Here is an 11,912-nt window from a genome sequence, read left to right as displayed (position 1 = left end):
AGACCATTCCGACTGTTTAGCTCCCGTTGAGTTTGATATATTCCCAGCCCAGCGTGCCGTTATAGAGACACCTCTTTATATTGGACTCGACAATGAAAGAGCAATTTTCGGATGGAGATCAAGCGTGACGAAGTTAGACAGCTGAGGTTCTCCTGTGTATGAATCCCTCTTCTAAATGGCATGTTGGAGTGAAGGAGAGGTCTATTCCTCTTTGGCGGCCGGCCTCCGCAGCTTGTTGATTAACGCAAGGGGTGAGGAAAGATGATGTCATCAGAAAGTCCCAGGTGTATCGTTACAAAGGGAGCAGTGTGAGGGTGGACATGACTTACACTCCCCCCCTCAAACATGAGCTGTTCATGGAGATAATTTACAAACCCCCCCCCCCGACACTGTTTTTCTCGCCTCTCACTGTCAAGATCCCCTGTGCCTCCCGTTGGCTTGCCTCTTCTGTTTATCACACTCACTTTTTTTTCGACTTCTATGCACATGCGGCAACACACACACACACACACACACTCACACACACACACACACACACACACACAGGCTGACAGACAGTGGAAACACAGGCTTCCTCTATCTCTGTCCCCCCCTATTCAGTTTTCAGTATCACATCCCTTTCCGCCTCCCTCCCTTTCATTCACAAACAAACAGGGACAGTTTCATTCTTTGTCTCCTCTTCCGTCCATCACTGGATAATCTCCCTTCATCTCTGTGCTCTCTCTGCTCCCTCAGGAGAACTTGCTGCGTCTGGTCCACATAGAGTACAGCGTGAAGGGCAAGAGGGACGTCCTGAAGCCCGGAAGGGTGAGCACCATGTGGCCAGTGTTACTGTCACACTCGCAAAACACAGCAGAATATTATTCTATTCTGAAGAACAGTATTTGGAGGCCTTCACAGGGTCTGAAACATAGTGGATGTTAGATGAAATTTTCTTTGTGCATTTTATTTCTTTTGGCAGATGTTTGTCAAAGAAGGCACACTCATGAAGGTCTCGAGGAAAAGCAGGCAGCCGCGACACCTGTTTCTGGTAATACTCTTCCCATATCACTCTGTCAGACACATTATTGGACTGTATTAGCTACAGTTTAAGACTGTAAGATACTGTTTTCCCATTCTGTTCCCTCCCACAGTTTCAATGTAAAAGTTCAAGATTTTTCCAAAATATGTTCATTAGCTCTCTTAGATGAGAAGACCCATACAACTCACAGCTCACAGCAAACAGTTGATTAGCTTAGCTTAGCATGAAGACTGTAAGCAGAGGGAAACAGCTAGCCTGGGTCTGTCCAAAGAATAAAAAAAAATCTACCTACCAGCACCTCTAATGTTCAATAATCACAGATTATTTAATTTATGTAAAGCTTTCAATTTGTGTTTTTGAGGGGGTTTTGTGCCTGGCTTTTTCTTGGCCAGGCGCAGTGACTTCCTGGAGTCTGTAGTTTTTGTACAATTTATTCAAACGAGATCTAACGTATTAATTAGTGAGCTTCAGAGGTGTTGGTTTGTGTATTGGTTTCCTTTGGGATAGAGCCAGGCTCAATGTTTTACCTGTTTCCAGTCTTTAGGCTAACCACCGTTGTTAAAATCATTCACTGTCTGACAGAATATTCTGTAGCTTGTTCTGTCTCTTCGTCGAGGCTAAGGACAATACTTGTGAATTTGACCTCAAGACTCCATGTTTGTATCATTTTACACCCACTTCCCAAAAATGTAACCTCACATGTTTTGTATCTTTGGAAACATTGGGATCTCCGCGGGGATTAAGATAAAGTTCTGTGGGATTGAACAATATTTGGATGCACACCATGAGTTTGTAATGACAAAGGGGTAAACAGTTGTTACATCTGGCAGTAGAAAACACCTGCCATACTGTTGAAGCAAACACACAGCTAGCGTGGCCTATGAAAAAATGGTGGAATGTTGGGTGGAGGTCGGTCTGCGAGGTAGGTGAGGTTGGGAGGGGGGGGGCACGAGGCCAAGGCTGTAAGACCTCCACTTGGCACCACACCCATCCAGAGAGGGCCTCCCTCTCCGCTCCTCTCCTCTCCTCCCCTCTCAGGACTTGTTTTCCAGGGCCCCACTTCCTTACAGGATGTTTGGTGTGGGTCACTGGATGCTGGCTTCCTGTGTATTGGGAGGGGACTGACAGCAAAGTGAAGGCCAGACACCCTGTAGAATGCAGGGAGGAGGAGGTGGCGGAGGAGGGGGGGTGGTGCTGTACAAACACATAACGTGAAATAGAGAAGCCCACTCTATTGTTCCATGTGCAATCCGTGCTGTCTTATGTTATGAATTATCCTGGAGCTGCATATCCCCAGGAGCAGCATTTATGATTTGGGCTTTTTCTAGCTGATCCAAATAGAATATAACGTGAAGATATGGATTTATGTATCTCTTTTTTTATCTTCAATTTGCTCTTTTCCATCATTCTCCCGGTCGCTCTAAACAGAATTGCAGTTGAGCGATAACTAACAAGGGTTTGCGGTTGATACATTTAGGCTATTAGGGTTATAAAGCCATTTGCTTCCTTGAAGTTGACGGCTTCAGTGGGTCAGGTGTTATTTATGGGCTTTTAAGGAAAGAGAATCCAGACAACATTGAAGATGAAAGCCATCACTCACCTAAGCGACGGAGAGAAGCTGCATGCAGCCATGTCACAAGCCTGGGCTCGGAGAAGAAAGAGAAGTGGGGTGAATGAGTGAGGGAAGGGATTAGGAGAAGGATGGAGGTAAAGAAAGCTGCCAGAGGGAAGAGAGTACGAGTGAAGGAGGCAGGTGAATGAGGTGAAGGGTTAGTGGACGAGATGAAATGCCACGATTAAATTGAATGTCTTAGGTGCCAAGGGGTCAAGTAGGTGCAGGTTGTGTCTCATCTGGGAAAGTCGTTTGTGAAGTATTTCAACTTGGCACTTGGTTGGGTTTCTGTGGAAGGAATCTTTGAGTAAATTGCCAGCGCAGGGTGGAGCAGACGAACTGCGGTGGCTGCAGCCCAGAGGTCGCAGGCAGGGCCCGGGCTCACACACTGTTTTGTCTCCAGCCAGTCGGGCCAGCGAACCCGTAACTGCGGCTGTTTGTGTTGTTGTTGTTGCGGCGGTGGTGAAGGTGGCCGGTTCCACCCAGTCCTGGTTCACAGTGTATAGCCTGAGGACGCTGGGAGGGCGAGGGGAGGCCTGGAGTCCGGAGCAGGGTGGAGAATTCCTGGATGCTGCCTTTACGGCCCCAGCGGATGTTTAGAGCACACATTAGGTGTGACCAATGATGTCATCTCTTTTGTCTGGGAAGAAATGAAATGCCTCCCACAACACAATGGACTTCTCAGCGAGTTCAGACGATCACAATATTTTTGGTCTGACAAGCAAATAAACACCTATTTTGTTGTGTGCATGCATGGGAATGTTGCACAGACATGTGTGAACGCTGTGAAAGGAAACACGATCTAAGTAGGTGGGCCCAGAAAGTTGCTTTCAAGAAAGAAAGAATAAACAATATATAATATATCTTTCTCTTGAGGTAACACTACCACCTTGTGGAAATTAGGGGGTATTACATTCTGAATAGCTGGGTAATGAAGTTTACCTCATATTTGTAACTGAGATTTTACATTCTCATTTATCTGCTCTGTTGTTCTTTGAACCTCTTTGAAATCTAACATAATATACCTCTCCTTTCCTCTTTCTATGTTCTGTATCAGATGAACGATATAATGCTGTACACCTACCCTCAGCAGGATGGGAAATACAGGCTCAAGAACACACTCTCTCTGTCTGGGATGAAGGTACCTTCATCTATCCCTTCTCTGACAATCTCCAACGTCATCAATGTCTTTTTGTCTGACCTGTGATGTGTTTCTGCCCCTCACACAGGTGAGCAAACCCGTTCTAGACAACGTGCTGAACTGTCTTAAGATTGAGGTGTCTGACATCACTATAACACTTTCAGCAAGGTGAGCATCGTAGCGTGTGGACATTTGTTTAGGACTTGCCCAAGACTCCTATTGTCCAATCCAAAGGCTTCCAGAGCAGGTGTGATTGTTTGTCTGCCTCCCTCTTCAGCTCAGTTGGAGAGAGGGAGGACTGGTTCCACACGCTGAGTCGAGCCATAGCAGACCACGCTGCAGGACTCTGTACGTTTGGTGGACCCTGCAGTGAGGTAAGAAAAGTAAAGACATGCTGTTTGGTGAAGTTAAAGCCATTTTCTCATTTGGATTGGTTCATAAAAGTTTACTTTTCAAATGATCTCTGCAAAAATGTAGTTATATTGCTTTAACTAAGAGTGAAACCGTTTTTGCAATTGACATATAAACTGGTAGTTATCCATATAATATTCAAAACGTAAAGCCTGTATGTGTGTGTGTTGTTTACTAAACACTGCCATCAAAATACCACATTCAATTATCAATCGCCTGCACCCAGAATGCACCTGTGAAAACATCTGCAATCAATTAGATCACGTAGAAATCAGAGCTTGAACACTATAATGGGATTCAGGTTTGCTCTTTGGTGTGCACAGTAATGGAGGCCGATGTTTTGTTTACAGTACAACACAGTGACTATGTTCGTGTCATCTTCAGTTGAAATAATTGTGTCTGACAGTTGTCTTTGTTTCCCCTTAGCATTTGTGTTCATAGTTGATATTTACAGAATGCGACAAATGAAAATGCCAAAGACTCTAGATAATAGTGTTTCATGCTTAGCACGTTGGTGTACATTTTTAGAAGAGTTTACATAGTTTTGAATGAAGTGTTTGCTTCTCCAAGTGATGTCAACTATGTAATTATTCTGTGCATGTCTTTTTGGTTTCGTCAAAGAGGTTCCAGAAATTGTGTTTTACACATATTGTCTGCTTATCGTCATACGTGTCCACAGGCCCGTGAGAAGTTGTGGATGGCTCTGGGTGAGGCTGCTCCTGTACTGGTGCCAGTTTCTCATGTGATGATGTGCATGAACTGTACCTCTGACTTCAGCCTCACGCTGAGACGACACCACTGCAACGCCTGCGGCAAGGTCAGATACACAAAACTGCAAAAGCCATTGTGACTCGTTTGTGTTTCACTGTACTGGAGTTTTAGGAGATTACTGGCCAAGACTAGAGATAGAAAGGAAAGGAAGACAGAAATTGATATGTATCCAATAAACCCATGATCCTAGGTTCCTTTAAGTAGACTTGTGATTATTCCGTGAGAGTATTTATTGCTGTTGGTTGCAAATCTTTGAATTCTGTCTCTGGGAGCAGGTGGTGTGCCGTGCTTGTTCCAGGAACAGATACCCACTGAAGTACCTCAAAGACAGAGTGGCCAAAGTGTGTGACCACTGCTATGCCGAGCTCAGGAAAAGAGGTGAATCTCAGTTTTTTTTGTATGTAGTAGTGTCTCACTGGTGGGGCAGTACAGCAGAAAGAAAGACATATTGGTGTGACTCTTCCTCTTTGATATGGTATTAACTGTGTGTTTGTGTGTGTGTGTGTGTGTGTGTGTGTGTGTGTGTGTGTGTGTGTAGGTTGCAGCGTGTCGGGGGCGTGCGGTAACTCCAGCCCTCGGACTCACCGGGCCAGCCGTCCCCTCTCTGCTGTCTTCCAGAGCCTGCAGCCCCCGAGTTTGTGGAAGAGCAGGAAGAGCACCTCCCCTCTCAACCAGGTGGCCTACACTTCTCATCTGTACCACTTTTTCATTTCAAACATGCATTTGACGAGCCTCAAGTTATGACAGCTTACTGGCCCTATTCGATTACAATGCATCGCACACCAAGTTCACTAAATCCAGTTCAAATTGTCATTGTATATATTGACGTGATATACAGTATGTTTAGGTGATGACTTACGAGTTTGACTTAAGTTTTTTGTTTGAATGAAAACATGTTCACTTTCAACATAATTGCCTTCCGTTGTGCTACTGTATGTAATGGTTGTAATTGAAATATTTAAGTAAATTAAGTTCCCTGACCGGGAATCGAACCCGGGCCGCGGCGGTGAGAGCGCCGAATCCTAACCACTAGACCACCAGGGAGGTGATGCCCTTGTAGTTAGGTGTAGTGCACAAGACCTGCCAGTAGGGCTCACTATCTACCTCTAAACTCTTCATTTCTATGGAGGACAGAATATGACTTAAGTATAAATAAATGCATTAATAAATGTATAAATAAATACAGGAATAAATAAATGCTTAAATAAATGTTTCAATACAGAAATAAATAAATAAAAGAATAATTAAATGCTGAAATAAATACTGAAATATATAAATACTGAAATAAATGCTGAAATAAACAAATACAAGTATAAATAAATGCTGAAATAAATATGGAAATAAATAAATGAATGTACTACTTCTGCCTTGCACAGTAACATTGAAGTTGGCTAGTCCAGTGTCAGAGAAAAAGTGGAGATTAATTTTGTAGTTTGTGGTTTTGTTTAACTGGGTTACATTATATTGCAAAAGGTTCCGGTTATATTATCCAGTCCCTCTAGCCGTCTACTATGCATTCATTTAAGCTTAACGTGTCATGCATTTCATCAGATGTCGCTTACCGTGGAGGGATCCACCATGAGCGGCAGCCTGCAGCGCCGGAAGAAGAGCAAAAGGAAGTGGAAGCGTCTGTGGTTCCTCCTCAAAGACAAGGTGCTCTACACCTTCACAGCCCGTGAGGTGAGGGGGCACAGAGTCTCCCACACCAGCCCCAAAACACTCGCGCACTCTCAGGCCTTTCCTCTCAACCTTAATCTAACCATTTTCCTCTTTACATCTGGCCAATTGCAGTACAGAACTATTTAACACTCCCATTTCCACTGTTGAACCTCTCCTCCAGGGCAGAACACTTCATGTGACTAATGAAGGGATTCTCTGTGCTCTCTCTGTTTCTTTTGACATTTGAGCGTTGCACTGCTTTCGTTCTTCTTGAAGCATGACATTCTTGTTATTTGCATATTGCTGCTGACAGCGAGATTGGCGTTTGTTTTTAACTTGTATGCCTGTGCTTGATGTATTCACTGTGGTTTCTTCAGGATAAAGTGGCTTCAGAGAGTCTACCTCTGCAGTGCTTCACTGTCAAGCTCACAGAGAGGCCGGAGGGAGAGGAGAGCAACGTGTTCCATCTCTACCACAAGAAAACCCTGTATTACACCTTCAGGGCTGAGGATCCACAAACCGCGCGCAGGTTAGCATGTTTATGGATTTCAAATCTGTATTGCAGCTGCAGCAGTCAAAACTAAGTTCCCTGACCGGGAATCGAACCCGGGCCGCGGCGGTGAGAGCGCCGAATCCTAACCACTAGACCACCAGGGACCTGTTTTGTCAGCTGGTATGGGTAGTGAGCAATTAGTGAGGGTTGACCTGTGCCTGTCAAGTGGAACATCACAGTCTTAAATTACAGCGAGAGTGCCTCCACATGGGTTGTTTTTATCTATACCTTAATCGGACATCTCTTTTTTTCAGGTCCTAAAACACTGCTATGATCTAATTCCATGGTGACATATCTGCTTTTGTGTTCCTCAGTATGTTTTTACTTGTTTATTTTGTCAGTATATGTGTACTTTAATGGCAAAATGTTTTGTAAAACATCATTCTGACAGCATTTAAGTCTGTATCTGTGAATGATGGCATCAGGCTCAGGAATTGCACTGAATTAGTTACTGTCTGTGGCCTTCTTGTGCTGCCAGTAACCAATCAAGTTGACAGAACAAGTGAAAAGGAAAATAAGAAGTCAGAGATGAGAAGAGGTGAACAAACCACAAAACATACAATTATAAGATCAAGAAAAAGACAGGAAACACAAATAGTTTTCAGATCCTTTATAAAGATGTGTAGCGGTTTGTTGGTGATATGCTGCAAGCATGAATGTCCCTTTAAGTGTTCAGTGAAGCGCTGTGTTAAAAGGTGTCATGTTTCCTGTGTTTCAGATGGGTCAATGCCATGGAGGAGGCTACTGTTTTATAGCGCCTGCTCAGTAAAACGAACACGCCCTTCTGTCTGTGACTGCTACAACTCCTCTGTGGAGCACAACATAGCTACCTGCTGCTTCTGAACTCAGACCACCAGTAAGAATTCATCACATGTGACCCGTTTGTGTGGAATATTATGTGACAATTTAATCACTAGATAAGGCTGCCACCCGACGGTAGGACGGTAAAGGTGGGGGGGGGGGGGGGGGGGGGGTGACACTATGTGGAAAGGAAAAGTGAAAAACCTCAAGTTGGAGAATGATCTAACATATGAAACCTCTACTGGTCCAGCCGAGTTCACAGGAGCCTTCACTTTTTAGGAGCAGCTTCATCAAAAAGAACATTTTATTCCGACTGTTTCATCTTTTTACACGGCGCATCCCGCAAGAAGAAAAACATGTTTTTGTCAAAATCAACTCTTTCAACTTTGCTGTATTCTGGTGTCTTGTGCCTGAGGTTCCACTGGATTATCAAACCACTCGTTGGTTCTGCAGGAGAACGTTACATCTTTTACATTGTTTTTTACATGTGAAACAGTTCCAGCCTTTGTTCTGTGATGGATATAACATCACAAACAAACTTTGCTTTGTAGTCGTATTTGCAGCAAGTAAAAAAGGAAAATATTGGTCACCGTTTCAGATAATTGGTATTCTGAATATATATTGTGAAATACACACTGCAGATATGAAGTGAATTATAGGGTTTGTATAGAAATGCTGTTACATGATGTTCTGAGTAAGAGGTCGTTTTAATCGTCCCAGTGCGTGTACATTATATTGGTTGTGGAGTTTTACACAATGTTACTGTTATATTGAATCTATAAAGCTACGGAATGACCCTCGGCATGACTCTGGAGTATTTCTAAGGATGAACACTTTCAAAGATGCTTTGTATTTGAATCTATAGGTTTTGAAAAAAGAAAAAAAAAAGTCATACAGTTCTTAAGTGCCAATTGATTTCTTCCAGTTGAAAGCAGTGCAATTTGCAAATTGATGATGTGCCTGAAATTAAACTGTACCCCTTTTTTCGTCTTTATATTATCAAAGTACTGTACTACTGTCATGTTGCCGGAAGAGACCTTGATAACATTAGCCTTTTATCTACTTGCATATACTTTAAACCTCTAGTATTTTTGAACAGTTTGGTTACAGTCCAGTAACATAAGAAAATACTTTTGTGCCATTTCTATGACTGCTCTTTTCATGCTGTATATACACTGCTGGATAAAATCACACTTGGATTTAATGGACAACACATCGTCATACTACCTTTAAACTGCCAGTGTTAGGAGTCATCATGTGTGGAGTTTCACTCTTCTCTACTGCTTAACATAATCCGACATGCATAGATTCTCTGAAATAACCTACCTAAAGACTTTATCGACTCCATTCGGCTGTCGGCTGTCATGAGATCTTTCCACCATCGAACTACGTTATTTCTAAAGCACACATTTGTTCATCGAGTACTGTTTGGCTTTTCTACCTGTTTCTTAGTGTTATAATGGACTGTACCTCTTGCATATAGTGCATTGTAAATGTTTGTGTATATAGATACATATAGAAATAAACTCCTTTAAAAAGTGTACTTCACATGCTTTCACAGTGCTGTGCTTCCTGTTCTTACACATGAAGCTGTTTCTTTATTATACGTTACAAAACATAAACTGCCGTGGACACAAAAACATGAACACCTGTACAATGATGCCCATTGCAGGGCAGTAGCCCCCTGTGTACGTTTCCTTTTTAAAGTGCAGTGTTCCGTTTTTTGACGAGAATTGGTCAGATTTAAGGCAGTATTTTATACACGATTGCATGTCATCAGTCAGTCTTCCTACTCAATCTCTACATCTATATTTTAATGAAATATAATTCAAATGAGTAGAAAAACACTGCACACTCACAATAGGCGTATACAGTCGTTCAGACCCGTGCCTGACACAATCTCAGCAGCTATAATTATGAGTCTCACAAAAGCAGCAGTCACGGAAGGGTTGACGCTATGCTTTGTGTGTCTTTGTGCAGGTGTTTGTGTTGCGTTTCACGCCTGTCAGTGATGAATTCTGGGATGACGCTGAAATAAGTACATGCTGTACCTGTTTGCGTCCATTGTTTGTGACACTGGCTCACAGTTTGGTTCGATGTCCCTTTCATCCAGCAGAGGGCAGCACTACTTCATGCCATTTCCTATTGCATGACACGTACAAACAATTCAAGCAGCACTGTTTTCCATCATCGATGGAAAATCAATAGAAACTTGAAGCTTTTTAGACAGAATAAGAAGGGGAAAGAGAGGGATCATGTTTGGAGTAGTGTGACATTGATCACCAGGTGTCCCCTGTATGCGGCAAATCTTTTTACACATCACACAATTAACACACAGACGCATAAGATGACATTTCACTTGATTTTCGTATCATGCTGCTAGTACCTTTGCCTAGAAATGATGTTGGTGATTGTAAGGATGGCACATCCAAGTGCAATATTGATGCAGATTGTGGTTAAAATTTAAACAACTCTATCTCTGTTAGACAGATGTGATTAGACAGTGGCATGCAGAAATATAACAAGGGCAACCTTAACACCACGCTTTACCTCTTACTTTGCAGGAAATGGAAGCAGAATCTACTTCTGATAATTGTTACTTTTTGGGACTTTTTCTTTTCATTACTGCGGTGTTCTGGGGTTGCACAGTTCTTGTCATCAACTACATGTATTATTTCAAAGGTCTATGGTGACCCACTAAAAAACAAGACATGCTGTATTTGTCAAACCATTTTTACTTCATGCTGGATCAGAATTCAGCGATATCTCATTCCATTAATTCTCTCTACACTGATAGGGAGGCACTCTAATTGTAGGTCATATTATGGTGACATATTTGTACTGCCCAGAGGAATAACACATCATTACTGGTAACTGTTGCCTTGTTGCTGATTTACTTTGGCCAAATATAAAACACACATTCCCATCCCCTCCCAGTGGAGACCATACTGAGCCCTTCTTTTCTCCAGGTTTTCACTTCTCAGCTCCGGTCAGATTGCTGGGTAATACGAGCAATCTCAGATAAGTGACTAATGCCAAAGACTTCGGCTAAGCTGGAACAACCAAGTCACACAGCGAGGGACCGTGACCAAGAAAGCAGCGCTCGCATTAATATTTAAAGACAAAGAAACAGCACAAAACATTTGGGCCTATTTTCTTTTTCAACATCTGCAATTTTAATGAGTGAGAGTTTACCCAATGTGAGAGCTCACCAAAGAAAAAAAAAGGATGTGGCTTTAATTTATCGGCCAGTCTTTTGAAAAATGTAAAACTGGTATTTGATTTGCTCATTAATAACTTTAAAAGGCTGTCTATTCTGATAATAATGAAGGAAGGATATGGAGCGCAGTGTTTGCTCAGATTACTGGATACAGAGGTCAAAACCTACAGATCATTTCAAATTAGATGAGTGAAGATGGAGTGACTGTGTGTCATACAGAAAGTAGGCAGAACAGAAAATAGGAAGATTGGGGTTGCTCTAAATACATGATCCCAGGAGCGTCAGTGACCCAATACTCACTTGAAGTACCAAAAGCGAGAGAGAAGTGAGAAAAGGCATTGTAAGCGTGGAAAGTTGTCCATTTCCTTCAGGCATCTGAAAGTTAAAGACACCTTGCTCCACTTCTCCTCTTGAGCATGAACTCCGTGACATGGTCTCTTACTCATGCGAACCCATTCACAAAACCTTCCCCTTAGTAGCCAGGCAACCAGAGATGCACAAAGTGATTAGGTAACGGCCTGCTCGTATGAATCAATAGCTTTCAATTTCAGCAGTCTCTGCAAATTGTAAGAAGAGGACCTCTTAAAATAGAAAAAAGGACAACTTCACCTTGTACACACTCAAAAACTTTCAAATCCGGGAGGTCAATAAGGAATTCAAGATAGAGGGCCTGTTTTGCATTTCATAAACTTTTCCATAAAAACATTTTGCATTTAATATGCA

At 42.6% G+C, this 11,912-nt stretch overlaps 1 protein-coding gene and 2 non-coding genes across 4 annotated transcripts in view; 1 reads left to right on the top strand and 2 right to left on the bottom strand.

The window, feature by feature from the left end:
* fgd5a (FYVE, RhoGEF and PH domain containing 5a) overlaps positions 1–8,127 on the top strand; it is a 30,510-nt gene extending 22,383 nt beyond the window's left edge. The window contains exons 11-21 of one of the 2 annotated variants that reach the window (XM_068720140.1): positions 736–807; positions 962–1,030; positions 3,691–3,774; positions 3,863–3,942; positions 4,052–4,148; positions 4,865–5,002; positions 5,232–5,334; positions 5,495–5,631; positions 6,508–6,609; positions 6,993–7,144; positions 7,887–8,127. In XM_068720140.1, the coding sequence (XP_068576241.1) occupies positions 736–807; positions 962–1,030; positions 3,691–3,774; positions 3,863–3,942; positions 4,052–4,148; positions 4,865–5,002; positions 5,232–5,334; positions 5,495–5,631; positions 6,508–6,609; positions 6,993–7,144; positions 7,887–7,923 (1,071 nt within the window). In that variant the 3' untranslated portion in view covers positions 7,924–8,127. Of the gene's footprint in view, positions 1–735; positions 808–961; positions 1,031–3,690; positions 3,775–3,862; positions 3,943–4,051; positions 4,149–4,864; positions 5,003–5,231; positions 5,335–5,494; positions 5,632–6,507; positions 6,637–6,992; positions 7,145–7,886 lie in introns of both variants that reach the window. The other variant, XM_068720139.1, reaches the window with a different exon arrangement.
* Positions 5,929–6,000, bottom strand: trnae-cuc (transfer RNA glutamic acid (anticodon CUC)). The gene has a single exon. It is a non-coding gene; the product is annotated as a tRNA-Glu (tRNA).
* On the bottom strand, positions 7,201–7,272 carry trnae-cuc (transfer RNA glutamic acid (anticodon CUC)). The gene has a single exon. It is a non-coding gene; the product is annotated as a tRNA-Glu (tRNA).
* Positions 8,128–11,912: the final 3,785 nt, after the last annotated feature.

Source organism: Cebidichthys violaceus, unplaced genomic scaffold (assembly GCF_023349555.1).
Source record: "Cebidichthys violaceus isolate CVI_PGR_0920_01 unplaced genomic scaffold, fCebVio1.0.p SCAF_25, whole genome shotgun sequence".
NCBI lineage: Eukaryota > Metazoa > Chordata > Actinopteri > Perciformes > Stichaeidae > Cebidichthys > Cebidichthys violaceus.
Note: the sequence above shows the minus strand (reverse complement) of the source record. Positions and strands in the feature narration are given on the sequence as shown.